Source organism: Danio rerio, chromosome 18, assembly GCF_052040795.2.
Source record: "Danio rerio strain M-AB ecotype USA chromosome 18, GRCz13ab, whole genome shotgun sequence".
Lineage (NCBI taxonomy): Eukaryota > Metazoa > Chordata > Actinopteri > Cypriniformes > Danionidae > Danio > Danio rerio.
The window spans coordinates 20581694-20607500 of record NC_141038.1 but is presented as its reverse complement, the minus strand read 5'-3'; the positions used below and the strand labels follow the sequence as shown (position 1 = coordinate 20607500).

Sequence of the window (25807 nt, the reverse complement as noted above, 5' to 3'; positions counted from 1 at the left end):
TTTGGAAGAATGTGATGTATAAGAAATAACATGCAGTATAGAGAAATAAGTCAAAAAGTAAAATAATAGAAAATGTTCTGGCAGTTTATTACAAGGTTTCTGTACTGTAATATACAACATTAACCCAGACAATATATCGCTTTAAACTATTAAAATGTTGATAAAAGTCACTTTTTTCAACTTTTCAAGGTTAAACGTTGTTGAAAAACAGGTCAAGGCCAGACAATTCAAAAGCACAAATAAACAGGAAAAAACATTTTAAATTTAATACTAATAAAATACTAACTGATACTAAAAATACTGATAACAAATAACTAATTTACAGATATTTTTTACTGTCTGTATGTCTATGTATTTTCTCTGTCTGTCTATATGTATATTTGTTCGTCTGTTAGTTAGTCAGTCTAAATGATCTATGTATCTATATCTGTTTCATTCTGCCTATTATTCTGTCTGTCATTCTGTCTTTTCAGTCTGTCTATCTGTCTTTTGGTAGCTCTTAAAGTATTTAAGTATTTTATTCTTTCTGTCTGTCTGTCTGTCTGTCTGTCTGTCTGTCTGTCTGTCTGTCTGTCTATCTATCTACAGTGCAATAATGATTGTCTTACTTTCTTTGTCTTGCTTCTAGTCCAAAACTCTAAAAATTCCTAAATCAAGAAGAATTTTCTAGACAAGCAAAACATAATGTCTTGTTTTGACAAATACTATGCCAAAGTTAAGCAATTTCTTTCCTTAAATTAGAAAATGCTTCTTGATTTAATATTTTTAGATATTTGGACTAGAATCTAAGTAAGAAAAGAATTTTTTGCAGTCTATCTTTCTATCTATCTATCTATCTATCTATCTATCTATCTATCTATCTATCTATCTATCTATCTATCTATCTATCTGTCTGTCTGTCTGTCTGTCTGTCTGTCTGTCTGTCTGTCTGTCTGTCTGTCTGTCTGTCTGTCTGTCTGTCTGTCTGTCTGTCTGTCTGTCTGTCTGTCTGTCTGTCTGTCTGTCTGTCTGTCTGTCTGTCTGGCTGGCTGGCTGGCTGGCTGATTGGCCTGTTGGCTTGTTGGCTGGCTATCTGGCTATCTGGCTATCTGGCTATCTATCTATGTCTGTGTGTGTGTCTGTCTGTCGTCAAGCCGGTTGTCTGTCTGAAGTCCATCTCATGAGATTTTATAGTTCATGGCAATGATGGAGAATTTCAGATGTCACAACATGAACTTTATTTCAGTTTTAAAAATGCAATTTATTATTTATTTATCTAATTTTAGTTAGATTTTGGGCATCCACATGCTGGATTATTTGGCGGTTAATTCTGCTGTGGCGACCCCTGATAAACAAGGGACTAAGTCAAAGGAAAATGAATGAATGAATGTGTCATGACATTTATCCAATGTGTAGTGTGTGTGTGATTGGGCATGTGTGTGTGTGCGTTCAAAGATTACAGAGAGTAGGGAAAAGGGATCGTGATTAATCTTCACCACACTGTTCGTTGTTGTACAATTATCTTAATTACAAAGGCCCACCACCCATGGAGGAAAGGTCAGCACACACTACTCTCCTGCATTACACAAAGCTACAGCAATTAAAGCGAATCAAGACTGTAATGAAGAAAAATGACCTGCTGGAGCTCCTGTCTCGGACAGAGCTGAGTGACACAGACAGACTGAGCCCTCATGCTCGGAGAAGAATTTGGACCATGAGGCCAACAAAACCCCTCATTATTTCTGCCTAAATTACTTGTACAGGTGACTCTGGTGGCTCTGTGACTTAGGGTTAAATAATAGTGCCAGGGGAACTGTTTCAATCCTCACTTGGCTCTAGATGAGTGTATTACTGGAATGGTTCGAAGAGGTTTTATATACACTATTATTTAAAAGTTTGTGGTCGGAAAGATTTAATTAATATATATATATATATATATATATATATATATATATATATATATATATATATATATATATTTTTTTTTTTTTTTTTCTCCGAGACTGAATTATTATTTTGTTTTTTTGTTTTTTGATCAGCAATACAGTAAAAACTAAATATGTAAAATATTATATGCAATTTTAAAACTTAATATATTTAGTGTGTTAATTATTTCTGTGATTACTCTAGTCTTCAATGTTACCCTTCAGAAATGATGTCTAATGTGCTGATTTAATACTCAAGAAACAATTATTGTTTAATTAAATTTCATTTTGATTTAAATATTCAATGTAGATTGTCAAAACAGCTTAACATAGATAAAGTTCTAGTAAAAGAACTGAACTGCAAAGTTCAGTTGTCACATCATTATAACTATTATTAATAATGTTATTAATTGTGTGTGCTCAGAGCTTGACATAAATACCCACCAGCCCACCAATTGCAGCAAAAGTATCATGATGCAGCCTTTATGATGCAAGCTAAGACTGTATCACTCAGCGATGCAATGTCAGACTCAATGCACTCAATGAAGTGAGTGACCTCACTGTGACGGGTAGGGTTAGGGGTGGGGTTAGGTGAGTGCATTAAAAAAGCATTGGATGCAGCTCAGATTGCACTGCACAGAGTCTGCAGCCAAACCCCTCTCAATTGCAGGTAGATTTCAACGCTGCTGGGTAAAACAGTCGCTCCCACTGGCCACTTTGGCTGGCTGGAAATAGTTTTGAAACTTTAATTTTCTTAAAAGCAGGATTTGACAGTAAGAATGGCTCAAATGCCATCTCTTAATCGAGAAGCAGCACAACTGACAAAAAGACTTGTTTTCATGCTAGCAAAAGAAAGTAGATGAATACCGAATGAAAGGATGATCTTTTACAGGTGATGTGTTGCAACTGGTTAAAAAGCGTGCGTGCTTCTGATACCTTGCGCAAAGCAACCATGCCCGAAATCGCAACTCTGTTCTCTTGGAAATAGACTGGACTATAAGTGATGCTTGTGCACCCACAGTCCTGCTGCTCTCATGAGCCCCAGATGTTTTAAAAAAAAAAAAGTATTTTGGTAAGCTGCAGCAGCGGTTGCTTTATCTATGCTTTGAACAGATTATTAATGGGCCTTATATAAACCGTGTGAATGTGCATCCTTTCAATATCACACACAGTATGTTTTTCACGTGCTTTCTTTTGCTTACAGTTATTTTTTTATATATGGTTTAACTATCATTTCTTACTATAACATTGCTTTAATAGGAGATTAAGTCCCCATTTATGTGTAGTTAACTGGTGATATGAGATTTATAGCCAGAGCAGATTACTGTGCATAGTTGTGGATACATGACAATAGTTCTTTTTGAAATGTCAATGTTTTTTTTTTTTTTTTTTTTAATAAAAAGTGCATGTATACAGCTATTTTTGCTTGTTTTGACACATTATTTAAATTTTGAAAAAATTATATTTAGTTTATTTATTTTGCTGTGGTCAGAGATACATTTGGTAAATCCTTAATTTTAAGCTCTGAAACGTCATGTAAAATAAAATTTAATAGCAATGAAACACAGTAAAAAACCATAAACCATTAGCTCATGCATGTTGAGCAAGCTCATACACAACACACACAAAAAGTGAAATGAATGAGAAGGCATGTGAACTTAACCCAAAATCTAAATCAAGTAAATTTAGCAATACACTATTGAGTAACTAGCATTTAATAAATAATAGTTTGAATCAGATTTAATTTTTAGATTTTATGTTTTTTGTCATTTTATTTTTTGAGAATTGAGAATTTTGTTTGCTATCTGTCTAAAATAATACTTTTTTAATGTTTTGTGGTTTCAGTTAGCTTTTATTACAAGTAGCTGTTATGATTGTCATAATGTATCTTAAATAGTTAAGTGTAATAACCCTGCTGTAGTAAACAAACTTCTAATTTTAAAATTTGAAGCTAATAATTTTAAATTTAGATGTTTTGCAACCTTATTAAGGCCTTTACTGTCACTTAATCATTTTATTGTATCCTTGCTTAATCAAAAAAGGACCCAAAACATTTAAATTGTATAAATATATAAAAATCTTGACTATTCTAAATAATCTGTGTTGTTGTTTCTAACTTTGCCATTTAATCTTTCTTTCCAAATAACTGTCAACTGTTTTGTTCTTTTCCTCTTTCTGTCCTTTGCCATTGTGACAGTTTGTCCTCCAGGTTTCTATGGGCACCGCTGCAGTCAGTTATGCCCACAATGTGTGCACAGCACTGGGCCTTGTCACCACGTCACGGGTCACTGTGAGTGCCTGGCCGGCTTCTTCGGCTCGCTCTGCAACCAAGGCAAGTATAGCTCTCTTTCCTATTCCTCTGTTTCTTTTTTCCTTTCTCTTTTCTTCACCACAGACATCTAAAGATGTTAGATCTACATAAAGAGAGGAATATAAACATCACTCTCAAACCACTTTTACTATATAAATTATAATAAGTTTCAATTGGAAATATAGTTTGACTAAGTCTATGCATTAACATTAATTTCTCATCGTAATTGGTCAAAAATAAAAGTAATTTTAGGTGTTTAAAGTTAATAGAAAGACTTGTTGGAGTTAAATCTTCACTTGAAGATTTAGAAGATTTTCAAGTAATGTTTTAAGTTTTGAGATTACCACTTTGCAGAAGCATCAATGCTTTGGGTGTTGGCAGCTTAATTTGTAAAAGTGCAGTTTGTTGCTTTGCTCAGTGAGCAGTAACTGCCCTAAAATTAGTTCTGAGATCAGTCTCAGTAAACTATAAATGTAACTCAGGAAGTATGCTTAAAATGACCTTAGGATAACTTCAAATAAAACTAATAGACATGATATTAACAGACCTTTGAATCTAAGTTAAATAAAAACACAAATGTATTTAAACTTTTGTTTGATAAAATCATGTTGGACCGACTCAATTGCATTTAATTGTGTAATCAGTTTTTTTTTTTTTTTTTTGGAAATCCTGCCCTAAAATAAGTTCATCCTATGGGTTATTTTTGGAGTGCATACAGTCCAGACAGAAAAGCAATATTAATGGTTTTTATTCTCCATAATTGTGTCCTGTCACATTTTCCACATCTATTGTAGACCCTGGGATGTAGTGATAGTCTTGGAAGCTTCAGTAAAGTTAACTGTCTGTATAATGTTTATCATTTATAATATAAAATATATATTTTAAAGAAATCATTTAAAGCTACAAAAATATCTGTAAACTCTGTGTATAAATATAGAAATTATAGTAAATTATAGTACATTTATTACACAATTTTTAGCATTACTGAGAGATAATTTTAATTATTTTATCAGTTTGAAATACTCAGTTTATTTTTGTTATTGCAAGTATTTTATTTTCAAGATTAACTATATAACTATAACCCTAATAACCCTGAAACATAACCAAAATTGAAATCATTTGTTTTATTTTCTTTGGTGAAGCCAGTGAAATATTTGGCTTTGGATTTTAGCCTCTTTTTTAGAAGATTTTAAAGATGCATGATTGAAAATCATAAGCAATTGACTCGTCCTGGGGTAATTTATCAAACTGTAATGACATCAGATGAAAGGTCTTTCCTTCTAGTTGCTTTTTCCCCTCCTGATGAACCAGAATCACTGGTTATTCTGATGCAATTATGTATCTCAAACTGTATTTCTCAGGAAGCTGTCTGTTTACTTAAAAAAAAAAGTATTGTTTACATGCATTTTGTAGTGCGGTTCTTTAGGACATTAAGCACATAAATGATGCACATAAGTGACGGTTTAGCCCTTAACCTACCTGTCATCCAAAATGAGCTGTACTCGACCCATGCCACATTACACTTTTCTGTGTGTGTTTGTGTGTGTGCCATTGGCATCATGCCCATCCGCAGAAAAACCACGCTGACTCTGCGCCTCCGCCGTACTGAAAATAATTGGCATTATCACTGACACTCTGACAAATAACCTTCAGAGGAAATCTGAATATTGCTGAGCTCATTCTTCTGAGCGAGACAAACACCGAAGAGTCAGGTCGATAACACCACTTTCTGTTTTTGTGGAGCTCCTGTGAAAAACCAAAGACATTGCAGAGACCATCATTTGTTAATTTCCGCTAATATACTTCATGTTTCCAGATTTACATCGAGGAGGTCTGTAATAACTGGAGAGAGCTTTCTATTAGCATTCTCATTCATCTCAATGGCAGTTTCGCCGCTTTGGCTTGTAACCGACTCTCTGAGTGCGCAGTTTGAAATCTGCCATTTTTGGCTGATGGCATTACTATCTACTGTAACATAATGACATGCCTGCACTATATACATGTTGCTTGCAAAACAAACTTATTTCGTCAGAAAGCATGACAACTGTCAGTGGGGAAAATATGCAAAAATGATGTGATTCAAGGGCTGGTTCACCCCACAATCAAAATTGTGTCATCTCTTACTCACCCTAATGTCATTCCAAAACCATAAGAAACGAGACAGATATATTTTAATGAGACTGAGAGATTTCTGTCACCCCATAGAAAGTCAGTTTACCCAAAACTCTGATGTTTTAAAACATTCATAAGCATATAAGAAACCATCATTGCTTTATATAAGGAGCATATCTAATTTGGGTTTACATACAGCTAAGAAAACAGTTTGAGAATTCTGGATTTTATTGGGTATGGCTTTAAGAAAAATGTTGTGTTCCATAAAGGTCTGATGCCATTTCAAGTATAGATATGATTTAAATAACAAATTTTTTGGTTTGTTTTGTTATGATTGAAAGTCATGGTTGTTACATCAAATATTTTTAATTGCTGTAAAGTTAAAACCTATTATTGTGTGGTCTAAAAAAGATAAACACATGCCTAAAAACACACCTTTTTATTTTAACAATTTTGTCCAAAAAAAAACCCAACTCATACGAGTATGATATTACTGCAACAGCATATATTTTATTTAAGCTGTTTGGACAGAACTGAGAATTATAGTGTGTCCACTGTCATATTGGGGTGATATAAAGACAATAAGTCTCTTTTCATAAATTTACTGATGTTAAAATAGGATCCAAATCGCACCCATTTTGAAGCTCACCACAACGTGACGTTGGAGTGAGGTTTACACGTCCACTAAATTGATTGACAGCTGCATATTAACATGTCACAGTAGTAACGTGTATAATCATATTAAAAAGGCAGGATGTGCATAAAGCAACTGGGATCGAAATATCTGTTCAGCTCGCTGTGATCATCAATCATCATCAAATGTAACCAAGAATAAGTTTTACAAGTTTGAAACGTTAAAACAGTGAATGAATTACTGCAATTTTAATGTCTTTACTCATCATCACAGCTGCATATTAGTACAATTATAAAGAAAGATGCTTCAATCCTGGTTTGTGCACGTCAGGTTTGTTTTGTACATTAAAATAACAGATATCTATACAGCAGTATATATTAACGTGTAGCCTGTCACATTTCACGTGCAACAACAGTGCAAAGTTAAACACGTGCGTTGTGTATGTCTGTGTGTGTGCGTGAATGAACTTTGTAACAACATTGCGTGTGACTCATCGATGCAACTCCACAACAAATACATCAAATAATCATTGGGAAAGTTCCTACTGTAGTATTTCTCATAAATGTTATGTGAAATCTGCTTCCTTCATTTCTGTCACTGTGCTGTTTATCTGAGACAGCCGAGGCAGAGATTGAGGCACACTCTGACAGGCATGTGGGATGGTGGGCAGGAAGAACTAGCATTATAGGCACAGGCAACAAAAACAGCTACATTGTGTTCAGAGCAGAAAACACTAATATTCTTTGAGATGTAACAAATATTCTGATTGGTGTTTAAAAATATAATTTAAGTGGAGCTTAATTTTGCAGTGGGACCTTAATCTAAATCTAACTATGTTTACATCGTTTAAATTTTGTCAAGCATGATTACTTAATGTGGGCGGCACAGTGGTGCAGTGGGTAGCACAGTCGCCTCACAGCAAAAAGGTCGCTGGTTTGAGTACTGACTGGGTCAATCGGCATTTCTGTGTAGAGTTTGAATGTTCTCCTCGTCTTCGTGTGGGTTTCCTCTGGGTGCTCCGGTTTTTCCACACAAGTCCAAAGACATGCGCTATAGGTGAATTGAATAAACTAAATTGTCTGTAGTGTATGTATGCATGTCCTGGTCCTCCAGGTTGGGGGTTGAGCATTGGGCTATTGATCCACCTAGTAAAAATGAGATGTTACGAAACATCAACATGGTGCGGCTAAATATCAACTTTGACTTAAATGGCCGTGAGGGTAAGTAAGATTACTTATGCCGAGTTCAGAATGCATGATTTTCAAACTAGTCGTGTTACAGATGTTTTCACACTGCATGACTATCTGGGCTAGCGTTTCGTCGCTGCTTTGTTTACACTGCAAGATGGTTCGGCGACATGGACATTCACATTGCATGACTTTACTATAGGGAGAATCGCCGACAACTTTGTCCAAACTACGTCTCACAGCCAAAAACATGTAGTATATCTTTTGTTATTAACTACATAATGAGAAAGAAGCCCTTAATGGGGTAGAACATGTACATGTTTGCCCATCTGGGTTTAAAGGGAATTAGCCATTTCTCCTCAACGTTGATAATAAACTAATTTCTTTCTGTATGAAACATCAAACAGACACGGTTGCTCCTGAGTCCTGTCAAACCTCCACTAGTTTTTCCTCCATTTCGTGGGTCTAAATAAACCGAAAAAGAGCGCTTTTAACTTCTCCCCCAGCCTCCCGCTGGCCTGCAGCAGGTATACACACACGCACACACAAGTGAAAGCTGCTCTCTCATTGGCTGTAGGTGATCGCTGATGTTATTTTCAGTCAAAACTCAATTCACACGGCATGATTTGAATCGCCGACAGCTCCAGATATTTAGCATGCCAAATATCTCACAGGCATCGGCGACTCATCGGCGATTCTCTCAGATCGCGTCTTTGATCGTTCATACTGTGTGATTGTCACTCATGTGCACGAGCAGCGATTTGCCTGTGATTTCAGGCATTTGTCAGCAATTTCTCAAAACCTGTCGGCGAGCCAAAATCGGGGCTAAAATCACGCAGTCTGAACTAGGCATTAATGTGCTTGAGCTTATCAGCAGGAGATTGACCAGCCAAACCCTGATGCCTTGATTTACTTTCACTTTTTTGAAAGTTATTCAAATGCAGCTCCTAAATCTGTCCTCACAGACTAAGGCAGAACTCTAAATATTGACGCCATGTTGACTGTCGTATCGACATGCAAGATTACATGATCCAGAGCTAACTTTAAGGTCAACGAGGCATATCTCCAACTCAAAACTAATAAACCCCAAAACTCACTTCCCGATCCGCAGCACCCAGCTGAGACGTCCAGATGAAATATGGATAGACCATCTCATAATAATTAACCAGTCTTTTCATGAATTAAGGAAAGGCGGCATGAATATATAGAATTCACTTTCATTGCTTTCAGAGCTGTCTTGTGAATAAATATTTAATATGTTAAAGCAGAAGAAGGAGAAGGTTCAAGAAAAGCCTTGTTTTAATTTGTCCGGATCATAATTACTGGAAGAAAGGCAGGTCTCGGGGGGGATTGTGGCTAGCCCACATACCTACTTTTTTGTAGTTTGGTCGATGTCGGCGTCCTCGGATGTCTTGAGCCCACGTTCACCCATCTCCGAACGAGCTAATGAACTTCAGCTAGTCACAGTTGGAATGAAACAGAGCCCGTGACACTAGCTAATAAGAGGAAGCTTTGAGTTAGTTGAAAGTGTTTCCACAGCGGAAATATAATTATTAAAAGCCAGTGGCACAAAGATTTTTAGCTTTAGCTGCACCTCGATGGACAATCCATCTGACTGGAACATCTGAGTTCATTCTGCGACCGTATTTCAAGAAACCACAGACGTGTGTGTTTTCTTTCATAATAGAAAGCGTCCACCAAAACAAACAGAGAGAAAACATTTTTGGACTTTAAACTAAACGGAAGTTTCTAATTGAGGCGAGTGTCAGAGCGTGGTGAAATATTCATTTTATTAAAAATGAACACATGCTCTATTTTTAATTTCGTAGCACATCAGTCGACCCTGTTCTTGACGAAGCTGGCAGAGATGGATAATTGGACAGTGTGACAGAAGCACATGTTTGAAGGGTGATCAGCTTTGAAGTGCACGCAGACACATGACTTACAATCACTCCTACACGTGTCACTCTGGTTTATCATCAGTCACTACTCGCGCAGAGCCGTTGCAGATCTCGGAATCACATGTCTTAACATCTGCGATCTATGACAGGTTTTAAAGGTGACGAGCAAGATGTTACTGGGAAGTTTAAAGGCACATTATGTAGACTGTGAAAACATTATATGATCAAAACGTCATGACAGCATATGGTTTTGTGTAAAAGGGGTAGTTATCATTTAATGTGGCTTCACTTATTCCTAACCTGTTTCAGTTTCTCTTGAACACTAAATAATATATTTTAAAGAATGATGAAAGTCTGTAACTATTGACTTCCATGGTATTTATTTTTTCTCATTATGGATGTCAATGGTTACAGGTTTCCATGTGTCTTCAAAATGAGTAAATTGTCATTTTTGGGTGTACTATCCCTATAATGTCATTTAAAAAAACAATTTACTCTAGGACAGAGGTCTCAAACTGCTGGCCCGCAGGCCATTTACAGCCTGCTCTCCTCCCTCCGCAACTGACATCAAAAATATAACAAGATTTGACTTACCAAAACATACATTTTTGAACCCCTATCACTGTTGTGCAGTCATCTGTAGCCACTTGTGATTTTGACCCGCCACCTATAGCCGACATTTAAAGTACTGCATTCAGATTAGTTTTACTTTCATTTTCTCTCAGTGTGCAGTCGAGAGTAACACACATGCATTTTAATTCTGGGGCTGATTTAAATGTTGAATTATGTATCCGTTAGCGCTGTATTTTTACTAAAGCTCAATTTTTGTAAATATTTAAGGATTGTTTGATAATTATCAGTTTTATTCAACCTGTGTTTTCTTATACAAACACTTCTTCATGGCTTACATGTTATGCTGATGGTGTAATATGATTAATTTGCTAATATTCGATTCAAATGGTCTCATTTAATAGATTTTCCTCATAGGCTTATTAAGATTTGCATAAAAAACTATGTACATTAGTCAAATTTTAGTGCTGGTTGAATTGAACTTGTTAAGGTAAATGTGAATATGTACTTTGCACTCTTTGTTCTAGAAAAAAACAAAGATATTGAGAAGAACAATTACCAGTAAAGTTACCCAAACTGTTTTAACTTATAATTGTTTGGGACAGAATAATAATCATTATGCCTACTATTTGTACTATTTTCATCGTAATTAAAACTACCCCTTTACTTTGTACAAGAAACAAAAGGCTAGAGTTTTGACTGCATATACTCTGTCTAACACTTGACATTCACACAACAACCACAGATATATTGTACGTTACTAAATAGTTTTAAAAATGTGTACTTTTACTTTTCCTTGAGTACATTTTAGTGCAGAATCTGTACTTTTACTCCACTACTTTCCTTCAACCTGCAGTCACTACTATATTTTTTCTTGTTTAAAAATCAGTCCTGTAATTCCTGTCCAATCAAATCACACATAGAAGGTAAATTGCATCATGATGAACTACCTCAAGACATGTGCACTTTACATTGCAGCAAACTGTTTGGAAGCATTAAAAGTGTCCAAGAAGATAAATATTTACACGCATTGACCCAGAGACTGTTTAGATCAGGGATGCCCAAACACAGTCCTGGAGTATGCTTTTTCAGTACTCTTTCCACCACTGCCCCCCGCCAATTTGAGTTTGAGACCCCTGCTCTAGGATAACCCTATTTCTGATTTTAAAAAAGAGGGTGGTGAGATGGGGGTCTGCTGGGGCAATACTTGACAAATGGGTTCACCGTGAAACTGTTACAGGACTTTAATACACAAAGTAATAATAACACCCTTTGCATTAAACTTTTGGCCCTCAACATTTTTTTAAATGTTAGGAATTGAACGCTTTTTACTTGATGCTGTTGCTTTTTCATTTTGTTAAAGTAATATAATTTATTTGTTAAATAAACAACACAGAAAGTTCGTTTTTTTATGCTTATTAGGAGCCATGTGTCATCCACTGACAGGAGCTGCTGCTCTCTCTCTTTCTTGGCCATTGCCTTGGTGTTAAGGGATTGAGATGGCCAATGTTTGTGCATATGTATATGATTGACCAATGGTGGCGTGCTGTAAGGTGTGCAAAAATGCATTGAATTAATGACAACTGTACTGAAGCAAAAGCTGAATTCTTGACATTTTAGGAGATTTAGAAATCCTGACTGGATGCAAATAAAAACAGGACATGTACAGGACTGAAAAGACTGGGTTTAATATTAAGCATGATTGAACAAAAGTAAAAAAAAATATTTGTTACAATTGAAATACTCCACACTGGGTCATTATAAGGTAAACATCTTGGATTTTTTTTTTTTTTTCCACAGTATTTATTACTCACTCTTAATTACCGAATGAATCTTGGGTATTTAAACAACAAAGTTTGACACTGTACTGTCCTTGTTTACATATTTGAATTATCAGTGTCATTGACAAGTGTAGGGCAATGCGGTGGCGCAGTAGGTATTGCTGTCGCTTCACAGCAAGAAGGTCGCGGGTTCGAGCCTCGGCTGGGTCAGTTAACGTTTCTGTGTGGAGTTTGCATGGGTTTCCTCCGGGTGCTCCAGTGCTCCAAAGACAGGAGAGTTGGGTAAGCTAAAATTGTCTGGCGGTGTACGAGTGGGAATGTGTGTGTATGGAGGTTCCCCAGCTGTAAGGGCATTCGCTGCATAAAACATATGCTGTATAAGTTGGTGGTTCATTCCGCTGTGGTGACCCCAGATTAATAAAGGAACTAAGCTGAAAAGAAAATGACTGAATGAACAAATTGACAAGTGTCCACATTCATTCATTTTACTTCTGTGTAGTCCTTTTATTCATCAGGGGTTGCCACAGCGAAATAAACCGACAACTTATCCAGCATATGTTTTACGATGCCCTACCAGCTGCAACCCATGGGAAACACCCATACACTCTCACATTCACACACAGTTTATTTAATTCACCTATACTGCATGTCTTTGGACTGTGGGGGAAACCTGGAGGAAACCCACGTAAACACAGAGAGTACATGCAAACTTCACACAGAAACGCCAACTGACCCAGTCAGGACTCGGACCCATGACAATCTTGCTGTGAGGCGACTGAGACAAGTGTTCGCATATACTGTAAATATATCACCAACTGTTTGTTTTTACAGTTTTTCTCTGTGGCTTTGGTGCATTTCTCACAACACTATTTACATTTGCACAACAGCTAATGCATTACTCAAAACAATTAGTCATTTGTGCACACCATAGTAGCAGTTTCTAATTTCTTCCAAAAAACTGCAAATGCTTTTGGACATGCATCAATTGCTTTCATACAACTCTCTGCTGTTTTATAACATTATCATTTGCTTACGACATGTCAGTCAAAATTAACTAAACTTGTGAGTGTGAATAGTCATTGCATATAAAACTAATAGTCCTCATTTCATTACTTGAGTCATTAAATACAAAAATGTTGAACTAATTGTCAAAATCTGTCAAATGTAAATTTTATAAAAATCTTTAAATCTTTTTTTTTCCTGAAAATATCTTCTAAATTGAACAATTTCATGAATGATTTACAGACCTGTGTGTTGAAAGTTCAGTTCCAATATGTACTGCAATATTGTTTACAGTTGTGCAAAGCTCTACACAAAATAAGTTTCTGTTTGTTGTAAATATGTGTTTATTTGCACAATGCTGTGAATAAATTACAATTGCAAAGAGCAAATGCAGTAAAAATGTGAAACATATATATTCAGTGTCTTGTACTCAGATACCTCACTAAATGCAGTAATGTCTAACTTTACTGTAGTTTTCAAATGGCTGAGCAAATAGTATATAGTGCTGTCTTGAGAATTTTCAGGAAGTATTACCAAAATCTGACTTTTTGCATTGGAAAAAATGTACGGAGTAAACTGTCCTAATGAAAACACGACAAAGCCATTTGACTATTGTGTTCATAAACAATGGTGTCAGAACTTTTCATCTTGATGACACTGACACTTTCATTGACATCAATGCTTGCTTTAAAGGAATAAGCTTTTGCAGGTTATCAACTAGGTTTTGCAGTTTGTACTAATTGTTTTGAGAAATGCATTAACTGTTGTGCAAATGCAAATAGTGTTGTGAGAAATTCAACAAAGCCATTGAGAAAAACGGTAGAATTTCTATCAAAATTTCTTATATCTCCCTTTGAATGCTGATATGACTGTTTATATTCAATGCACAGAGTTTTTCAAAGCATGTGAATATAAGGTATGGGATTTGCTGTTGGTTGCTAAGCATCTAGCTGTAACATTGTGACACTGCATTGCTCGATGCTGCATATTTGGCATCACAATATCAGGGTTTACAGCAAGTTCACAGCAAGTTATAAAACCCTAGGTAAAAAAAAAAATTAATAAATAAATAAAAAATAGTTACAATTGCGAAATGTTTAGTTAACTAGGGTTTAGAGCAAGAGTTACCTGCTGTTAAGCACATTGTGAAAAGTTACAGAGAAATGTAAAATAAAATATTATTTAAGATTTATTATTTAGATAGATAGATAGATAGATAGATAGATAGATAGATAGATAGATAGATAGATAGATAGATAGATAGATAGATAGATAGATAGATAGATAGATAGATAGATAGATAGATAGATAGATAGATAGATAGATAGATAGATAGATAGATAGATAGATAGATAGATAGATAGATAGATAGATAGATAGATAGATAGATAGATAGACAGACAGACTGACAGATTATTATTAGATATTATAAATAGACAGACAGACTGACTGATTGATTGGTTGATACATTGATTGGTTGGTACATTGATTGATTGATTGAATGATTTGTCTAAAATTCAACCTTATTCTTTTTTAAAACCATGTCAGGCAGGAATGAGGCTGAAGTAGAGTTTGAGAAACATTAATATTTTTTTCATCGTTTCAATCATGAATTGTTTAGTTACACTGCTGACACACTTCACCTTCATTTCACTGAGCAACCACAGCTATTTCTGAAGTACCTGTAATTTCAAATGCAAATATTTGACTCAACACAATAACATTACTATGCATTATGATCAGCATAGGGAGTAAATACATTCTTACGTCCTACCGATATTGTGTGATTACCATCGAAAGAATGATTGTTCTGTCTTGTGTGTTTGTGTCCGTCAGTGTGTCCCAGTGGAAAATTTGGGAAAGCCTGCGCTGAGATCTGTCTGTGCACTAACAATGGAACCTGCAATCCTATTGATGGCTCTTGCCAATGCTTCCCAGGCTGGACCGGAGACGACTGCTCACAGAGTATGAAGCAATTTGTCTTTCTTTCTGTTTTCACCCTCTTTATTTCTCCCACTCTTTGTGTTTTGCTTTATCCCACTACTCTTTCCCTATCCATTTTCCCATCCATTTCTCTTTCATGGACGCTTCATGTCATAGTGCCATGTAAATCATGACCACGTCCATTTTTTTCTTCGCCAAATACCCCACAAGCACCGCTGATGGAGACCAACAATTTCCTCAATAAATTACTTGATAGCACACTCTCAATAATTTACACAGCGCTGGAGAGCGGCAATATGAAATAGAGACGAGAGCAACAATGTCCCGGAGAATTTATCGCTCCCTCGCTCTTCTCCCTCCCCTCTGGAGTTGTTAATCTAACGCTGTTTGCTGTAAGTGAAGGGGTGACGATTGGCTGTGGGTGAAAAAAGTGAGGGATTTCAATTATTAATTCCAAACAGTGGCATTTTCAGCTTAAACTGGACTAAATTAAGAGGATTATGCTGCAGCTGTGGCGCTCATTTCAGTGGGATTTCTCTTTATTTTTGGCTGTACCACATTTTATTTGCAAAACATGCCGATTTTAAATCAAATGCATCATTTTGTATATTTGTTGTGTCTATCAAGGGCGTGTAAATATGGGTTTAATATTAGGACTACACACGTTTGTTAAAGAGATAATTCACCCTAAAATTACAAATATTGTCATTATTTACTTAACCTCAAGTTGTTCCAAATATATATGCGTTATTTTGTCTTCTGAGCTGCTTAAAAGAAGATATGGTCGTAGTTTATTTTACAATGTCCTTGTTACGTGTACTCACTAAAAACAATAAATTAGGCATGATTACATGCAAATATTGCTAAACTTTCCCCTCGGCATAATCCTAACCATGTTGTAAATACATTTACTTAATTAATATTATTATTATACTTCCCAGCAGGCACACAACATCATTAGACGTTAAGGTCACACTTTATTTTGATGGTCCTTTTGTTTAATTTAAGTTACATTGCTTCTACATGCCAAGTAGACTGTTAGATTGGGGTTAGGGTTAGGGTTGGGGTTAGTGTAAGTTGACATGTACTTGCAAAATTTCTTAGAGTCAGTTAAATGTCAGTTGAAGGAGCATATCAACAAATATTTAGCAGACAGTCAACTGATACTCAAAAGGACCATCAAAACAAAGTGTTACCGATGTTAATATTAGGTTAGATGTAGTTTGTGATGTCAGGTGACCAAAATTCAATGTCTAACCAGCGTCTAAGGACAATGTCATTTTGACATCCAATAATAACGTTGATATTTGGTTGATTTCAGATTGTGTTGGAAAGTGACCAAAATCCAAACTCAAGCCAACATCTTAAACCAACATCATTCATTTATTCATTCGGCTTAGTCTCTTTATTAACCTGGAGTACACAGTGGAATGAACAGCCCTTCCAGTTGCAACCCATCACTGGGAAAACCAATGTCATATTAAAATCAAATACTAACATTTATTTGTCAAGTTGGCAACCAAAATCCAATGTCTGATAGACGCCATAGTGGTAATGTCCACACAACATCAAGCTGTAACGTCATTAGACTTTGATATTTGGTTGATTTTAGGTTAGACTTTGGACATTGGGTTCTGACATCAACCCGATTTTCATTTTCAAACAAAAAGCAATATCCCCATGACATTGGGGTACAATCTGATGTCATGTTGACATCTTGTTCCTTGCGAGTTATTTGTATAGTTACACTGTAACAAGGACAAAAAAAAAGTTCAAGAAGCCAATCAGAATCTAGTCCTAATTAAATTCTTCAGTACTTTTTAGAATATTTTTTAATATTTTATAAACAAATGTAGGTTTGGAACAACTTAAAGGGATAGATTGCCAAAAAAAAAGGAACTCTCAACCTAAATGTCCAATATAAGATAGATATAATATTAATTCATGAGTTGTTTTTTCTGCTGAATCCAAAAGAAAATAGTTTGAAAGATGTTGGAAACCAGAAACCATTGACTTCCATAGTTGGAAAACAAATTTAGTGGAGGTCAATGGTTTTAGTTTCCAAGTATAGCATCTATTCTATTGTTATCAACAGAAGAAATAAATTCAAAGTACAAGTGGAGGGTGAGTAAGTGATGACAAAGTTTTTGTTTTTAGGTGAACTATTCCTTTAACAATGAGTAAATTATGGCAGAATTTTCATTTTATTTGGGGTGTACTGTCTCTTTAAGGCCCATTCACACCAAGGAAAATAACTATATTAATAACAATACCTGTAAAGTTTAAATAAACACTCTAATTCTCTAATAATAGACCCTTTTCACATTTCCAGGTTTCTCAGTAGCGGAAGTCGTCATAAGTCGGAAAACTTAGAGCGCAGTAAAAGGGAGAGTACAACAAGGAATTTTTTTACAATCTTATTTGCTGAAATATAAAAGAAAAACTCCATGATAGTGTTATCAAGACATTCAGAAAAAAAAAAAAAAAAACGGATAATGGCAGCCAGAGGAGAAATTAACGACAAATTTACTCTCAGTCCCATAGACGCTGCATTAGAAACACCTCAAATTAAACTGTTTTTTTTTTTTTTTGTCATTTGAAGCAAAGATGATATAATACAGACATAAATACAAATTCATATGTTTTTTTATCTAAATATTAAAAACTTTCAAGGATTTAAGATGCTTATGACCGTTAAACGCGCCATAATAGGCTTGTGAAAAGGGTCTCTTAAGGAAAGGCCACACCACAACATCATTATCATTGGGATCACATTAAAAGCATTGACAGCCAATCAGAGTTCATCCTATTTTAAAGTGGCAGTGCACTTATAAATAAACGTGTATTGTTGTGATCCCACATACAGTTATTATTCTTGGTGTGAACGGGAGTTTAGTTTTCATTTGACGGTGTCTCTGGCTCCGCAGTTTGTCCCATAGGCCAGTGGGGCCCCGACTGCTTGAACTCATGTAACTGTCACAACGGAGCCCAATGTAGTGCCTACGACGGAGAGTGCAGGTGCAGCCTGGGCTGGACTGGCCTCTACTGCACACAGCGTGAGTCTCTCTTACACACACACATACACACATTCACAGTTATTAAATGTTCAAACGAGCCTCTATTACACCCTCTCAACCATATCTCACAGAAAATGACACAGTGACATCTGTTGGTAGTTCTTCAGAACTGCACACGAGTGTTGTGAAATCTGATGATGTTATGATGCCACGGAGTGGTTCTTAATAATAAATGCACGTTTTGGATTTTTTCCACGCCAGTCATTTAACTCATTATATGACCTTGCTCAAGGCTGAAATCAAAAACCATCAGCATCACGCCTGCAAATAAAAAAAAATCCCAGAATCCATCTTTCATTCATTACGTCAATCATTTCTTGATCCCTCCTCTGCTGCCACTCTGTTTGAAACTTTTCTTTTTTTTTACGATGGCAGTGATATGAACTCTTTCTTGAGGAGTGATGAAATCAGTTTGTGTTTTGCTGCAATGTTTGCTCCGGTTGCCTTGTTATCTTTAGCGCCCAGACTGTCTTTGCGTGTTTGTGTATTTATGAACTGTACCCGTGTTTGTCCTCAAATCGTTATTAGTGTCTTCGGAGAAGAAAACGCTGCCACGGTAATACAGTTAAATTAGGTACATGATACAATAAATTCAGGCCATTTGCCTTTTTTTCCGAATGTTGTGGCTCTTTCACACTGGGTTTCCTGTTGCTGGCGCCATTAGTGTATACACCGACAGTCTGTTGTAGGTTAATGTGATGTAGCAGGATATCTCTTTCCTTCAGGCTGTCCCTCAGGGTTTTATGGGCGAGACTGTGCAGAGGTGTGCCGCTGTCAAAATGGAGCTGACTGTGATCATATCACTGGCCAGTGTGCCTGTCGGACTGGCTTTATTGGGACCAACTGTGAACAGAGTGAGTGTTGTAGACTTTTTAAGATTGTGGGTCTTGTATCAGGGGGTTGTGAGAATGTCAAGTAGAAAGAGACATTTAGCTGCCCCAATGATGATGATGATGATTGTGGTGGTGATTGATGATGTTTGTGTGTGAGTGCTGTCCCCATCCACCATCTCACAACATGTGTCTGAGTGCTTGTTTTACACGGTGTTACACAGGCCAGGGGCGTTTGGTTAATTGTGTGTTTGTTTGTTTTTTGTATGTGTTTTTGTTCAGAGTGTCCTCCCGGGACATTTGGCTATGGCTGTCAGCAGCTGTGTGAATGTATGAACAACGCCACCTGCGACTATGTGACTGGAACCTGCTACTGCAGCCCGGGATACAAAGGCATCCGCTGTGACCAGGGTGACTTTCTCTTTCTTTATCTGGGGTGAAGAAAAGAAGACTAAGAAAAGTGAAGAAAAATCCCATAGGTTTAAATCCCTTTGGTGTATGAACAAGAGAATCTGATATGTTCTAGAATTGAGACTGCAGTTAAACACTTAGCAAAGCTCTAGAAACCACATAGTAACATTATAACAATTAGGGCTCTGCGATTTGGCCTAAAAATAAAATCTTGATTAGTTGAACATTTTATTTTACTTATTTTATTTATTTGTCCTCGTAGTTCTCTGATAAGTTTTGTACAGTAAATATGCTCACATAGGTGTCACGGTGGCACAGTGGTTAGCACTGTTGCCACACATCAAGAAGGTTGCTGGTTCGAGCCTTGGCTGAGACATTGGCATTTCTGTGTGGAGTTTGCATGTTCTCCCTGTGTTTGCGTGGGTTTCCTCCGGGTGCTGTGGTTTCCCCCACAGTCCAAAGACATGCGGTATAGGTAAATTGGGTAAGCTAAATTGTCTGTAGCAATTAAGAAAAACTGTGAATGTTTCTTAAAAAAGAAAAAAGTTTTGTATTTTACCCAGACCTTTAAAAAGAATATCTTTTAGAGCATTCATCACAATACCGTGAAACTGGCATTTTTATCCAACATGATCATACCGTCAGTTTTCTCAGTCGCTATAGTGCATTCCTCACAACACTATTTACATTTGCACAACAGTTAATGCATTTCTCAAAACAATTAGTACAAACTGCAAAACATAGTAGATAACCTGCAAAAGTGTGTCACTTGCTCAAAATAGATAACGCATTCCTCAAAAGCAAGTATTGATGTCAATGAAAGTGTCAGTGACATCAAGATGAAAAGTCCTGACACCATTGTTTATGAACAAGATAGTCAAATGGCTTTGTCATGTTTTCATTAGGACAGTTTACTCTGTACATTTTTTCAATGCAAAAAGTCAGATTTTGGTGACATGTCCTAAAAATGCCAATATTATCTGGATGCAGCCTTTATGATGCAAGCTGAGATTGCATCACTCAGCGATGCAATGTCAGACGCAATGCACTCAATTGAGTGAGTGATGTCACTGTGACGGATAGGGGTGGGGTTAGGTGAGCGCATTAAAAAGCATTGGATGCAGCTCAGATTGCACTGCAACGAGTCTGCAGCCAGACCCCTCTCGAAAATTCTCAAGACAGCACTATATAATATTTGTTCAGCCATTTGAAAACTACAGTAAAGTTAGACACCACTGCATAAGTAAGGTATCTGAGTACAAGACACTGAATATATGTTTCACATTTTTACTGCATTTGCTCTTTGCAATTCTAATTTATTCACAGCATTGTGCAAATAAACACACCCTTACTTACCACAAACAGAAACTTCCTTTGGACAGAACTGTGCACAACTTTAAACAATATTGCAGTACATATTGGAACTGAACCTACAACATACACAGGTCTGTAAATCATTCATGAAATTGTTCAATTTAGAAGATATTTTCAGGAAAAAAAAAAGATTTAAAATTTTTTATAAAAATTTACATTTGACAGATTTTGACAATTAGTTCAACATTTTTGTATGTAATGACTCAAGTAATGAAATGAGGACTATTAGTTTTATATGCAATGACTATTCATATTCACAAGTTTAGTTAATTTTGACTGACATGACGTAAGCAGGTGATAATGTTATTAAACAGCAGAGAGTTGTATGAAAGCAATTGATGCATGTCCAAAAGCATTTGCAGTTTGTTGAAAAGAATGAGAAACTGCTACTAGGATGTGCAAAAATGACTAATTGGTTTAAGAAATCCATTAACTGTTGTTGAAATGTAAATAGTGTTGTGAGAATTGCACCAAAGTGACTGAGAAAAACTGTAAAAACAAGCTTTATTTGATTCGTTAAAATACTGCAGAAACTAAAATATTTCTAATGAAGATTTTTTCAAAGCAGACTTTTTTTTTATATCTAAAAATATATTTTCTTTTTCACACTAACAACCACTCTGGCCCTTTCCCACCACAAAGAGCAGCCTAGCAACCACATTGAATACCCTAGCTACCACAATCAATTAAATAGAACCCCCAAGAAAAAACACTGAATATCCCAGTAACCACTTAGACCCTAAACAACCACAGAAAACACCATAGAAACCACTTGTACCCTGAGCAATTACACAGAACACCCAAGCTACTACATATATTCTTAGCAACTACATAGAACACCTTAGCAACCACTCTAGCCCTTAGCAACCACATAAAACACCTTAGCAACCACATTGACTCTTAGCAACCAAATAGAACCCCCTAACAACCTCACTGAACATCCTAGCAACCACTTAGACCCTTAGCAACCACATAAGCACTCTAGCAATCACTTGGACCCTTAGCAACCACACATAACACCATAGCAACTACACATACCCTTTAGCAACAACATAGAACACCTTAGCAACCACTGTGGTGCTCAGCAATCAAAAAGAACCCCTCAACAACTACACTGAATATTCTAGCAACCACTTAGACTCTTAGCAACTCCTAAGAGCACCATAGCAACCACATGAAGCACCCTAGCAACCAAAATCAACCAAATAGAACCCCCAAGTAAAAAAAACACTGAATGGCATAGCAACTGTTTAGAGTCTTGGCAACTATTTAAATACCCTAGCAAATACACAGACCCTTAGCAACAACATAGGGTGTTTTATGTTGTTGCCAAGATGTTCTATCAATCACTGGGACCCTTAGCAACCACACAGAGCACCATATCAACTACACAGACCCTTAGCAACAACATAGAACACCTTAGCAACCACATAAAACAACCTAGCAATCACTTAGACCCTTAGCAACCACACAGAACACCATATCAACTACTTAGACTATATAAGTAACCAAATAGAACTAACAACTACACAGAATACCCTGGCTACTACACAGACCCTTAGCAACCACACAGAACACACAAGCAACCACTCAGATGCTTAGAAACCATATGTAATACCACACAGAAATACACTTATATTCACTCTGGCCCTTAGCAACCACATAAAGCACCCTAGCAACCGATTGGACTTTTAGCAACAACACAGAATGCCATATCAACTACACAGATGCTTAACAATTGCATGACCCTTGACAACCACAAAGAACACCTTAGCAACCACATTGGCTCTTAGCAACCAAATAGAACCCCTAACAGCCACAATGAGCATCCCAGTAACCACTTAGACCCTAAACAACCACAGAAAACACCATAGAAACCACTTGTACCCTGAGCAATTACACAGAACACCCAAGCTACTGCATATATTCTTAGCAACTACATAGAACACCTTAGCAACCACTCTAGCCCTTAGCAACCACATAAAACACCTTAGCAACCACATTGACTCTTAGCAACCAAATAGAACCCCCTAACAACCTCACTGAACATCCTAGCAACCACTTAGACCCTTAGCAACCACATAACACACCCTAGTAATCGCTTGGACACTTAGCAACTACACAAAACAGCATAGCAGCTACACAGATCCTTAGCAACTGCATAGAACACCTTAGCAACCACTCTGGCCCATAGCAACCACATTGAACACCTTAGCAACCACATTGGCTCTTAGCAACTAAATAGAACCCCCTAACAACCACACTGAACATCCTAGCAACCTCTTAGACCCTTAACAACCACATAAAACACCATAGAAACTGCTTGGACCCTTAGCATCCACACAGAACACCCTAGCAATCACTTGGACTCTTAGCAAACACACACAACACCCTAGCAATCAATTGGACCCTTAGCAAACACACACAACACCCTAGCTACTACACAGATCTTTAGCAACCACACAGAACGCCCAATCAACCACTCAGATGCTTTAAAAAACACATGTAAAATTACACAGAAATGCACCTACAATCAATCTCCTTAGCAACCGCACAGAACACCATGGCAGACTCTTAGCAACTACATAGTAGCAACCAAATAGAAAACCCTTGCAACCACTCAAACCTTAGGCAACCAATTAGAATCCCCTAACAACCACACTGAGCATCCTAGCTACCACTTAGACCCTTAGCAACCCCATAAAACACCCTAGCAACCACTTGGACCCTTAGCAACCATGTAGAACATCCTAGCTACTATACAGGATCTTAGCAACCATGTGGAACACACAGGCAGTGCTTACACAACACATATGCTTAGCAACCACATGTAAAAACACAGAGAATGCACTTGTCATCACCCTTGCCCCTTTGCAGTGATATAGAACAAACATATATGTGTTGAGTTTCTTTGGCAGTGTTTTGGGTTTATGCTGGAAATGTGTGCAATGCTACTTTAGAAATAGCTCAAACTCACACTCATTCATAGAAGAAAGAGACGGAAACCAGTGAATATTCAACAAATTTAATCATACAATAAACAGAACAAAAGAATCCATCTGATAAGGCACTCAACACTTGTTAGCAACTACATAGAACACCCTACCCACATAGCAAAATTTCTCTGGCCCAGCTCTGGCCCACACAATCAGGTTTTGCTTGGCCCACATGCCGCAGTGAATTAAGGTACATGACTGGACCAAATCTGGCTTCCAGACAAGAGCCAAACACAGACCATATCTTAGCCAAGTCTCAGCCAAGTTAATAACTCATAACTGGGCCTGAACTGGGCCAGATAGGTTGGTGTGTCACGGTTGCAATGAAATTGATAAACCCATGGAGTGATGCGCTTTAGGCACACTATGGGCACGCTTTTTCTCAAAGTGACCTGATTGGTAGAATTTTTTTTCTTTACTCAAAAATGATTTTAGTGTATTTTAAATGTGGGTCAAGACTGGCCAAACTCACATGGCCCACTTATCAAATTTTTAAATCTGGGCCAAATACTACGTTTTTCATCTGGCCCAAATCTCTTGTTCCGCCTTAAAAACGGTGCAACCTCTGCCAAACCCCGGCCATGTTTGGCCCACATGCTGTATGCCAGTGCCGGATGAATGCCTGCTGTGCCAGCTTTTTGCCAAATCTGGGCCAGAATTCTTTGCTACAAGGGTAGCAACTACATAACAAAAAACAGACCCGTAGCAACCAGACACAAACACACTAGCAACCACTCAGACCATTAGTATCTGCATAATAATACTTTGATAACCACTGCATGGTCCGGCCCCTAAATCTTCTTTGTGAAATATGAAAATCTTATTTACTGCACTCCTTGTAGTGTTTGCTGCCATGCATCAAACTAGAGATTACCTTGTATCAAAACTCTCTTGCACATGTTCTTGTGGGAATCAAGTGCTCTGATCTGCTCTACTTGCTTTCATCATATTCATGTCCTCTGTTCCAGCGGCTCTAGTGATGGAGGAACTCAACCCGTACACTAAGATCAGCCCCGCTCTGGGTTCAGAACGCCAGTCCGCAGGCGCCGTCATGGGCATCATCTTCCTGCTCCTGATCATCATGGCCATGCTCAGCTTGTTTGTTTGGTTCAGGCAGAGACAGAGAGACAAAGGACAGGAAATGCCCAGTGTTTCATACACCCCAGCTCTGCGTGTCACCAACACTGACTACTCTCTTTCTGGTGAGACTAATCATTAAATATTGAAGAACAACTTCCCAGGTTTCTTGAGTGTGTTTACTAGCATGACTTATACAGTGTGTAGCGCATGTTTGTTTATTCAGTAACTGACAGTAAAAGCAGTCAATCCAGCAGTGAAATAGAGTTTACATGGTGCTAACACACTTTTCGTATGCTGAAATATGTCATTCATATTTTAATCAGGTTAAAATACTGCATATTTATAGTTATTATAATGCCATAGATGCTACTTTTGATGATGTGGCTTTAAAAGACTTGATTAGTTCCATTAAGTGTTATGAATGTCAGTCCATTAAACTTCAGAGTTTAGACTGCACGACTATCTGGGGAAGCTTTTCGTCTCTGTTTTGTTTACACTGCAAGATGGAATGGTGTCAAGGGGTTTCACACTGCATGACTTTACAATAGGAAGAATCACTGACAACTTTGTCTCAGTCTGCAAATCACATCTCTCACAACCAAACAAACCAAATTAAATGTATGCGCAAAACAGGAATATCTATGAATATTATTTAAGCCCCTGATGTATTGTCAAAAACACCCCTGATCTTTT

General features: G+C 37.0%; 1 protein-coding gene and 1 long non-coding RNA gene across 3 annotated transcripts in view; one reads left to right on the top strand and one right to left on the bottom strand.

Annotated features, from left to right (window-relative positions):
- Positions 1–25807, top strand: part of megf11 (multiple EGF-like-domains 11) — a 265068-nt gene that overhangs the window by 218628 nt on the left and 20633 nt on the right. Inside the window, exons 16-21 of one of the 2 annotated variants that reach the window (XM_087293060.1) lie at positions 4102–4236; positions 15239–15367; positions 18274–18402; positions 19149–19277; positions 19536–19664; positions 25003–25236. In XM_087293060.1, coding sequence (XP_087149186.1) covers positions 4102–4236; positions 15239–15367; positions 18274–18402; positions 19149–19277; positions 19536–19664; positions 25003–25236 — 885 coding nt within the window. The remainder of the gene's footprint in view (positions 1–4101; positions 4237–15238; positions 15368–18273; positions 18403–19148; positions 19278–19535; positions 19665–25002; positions 25237–25807) is intronic. The other variant, XM_087293061.1, reaches the window with a different exon arrangement.
- LOC141378744 (uncharacterized) lies at positions 6534–9833 on the bottom strand. Its single transcript, XR_015514905.1, has 3 exons — positions 9743–9833; positions 9522–9644; positions 6534–8106 (listed from the first exon to the last, which is right to left on the bottom strand). It is a non-coding gene; the product is annotated as an uncharacterized LOC141378744 (long non-coding RNA).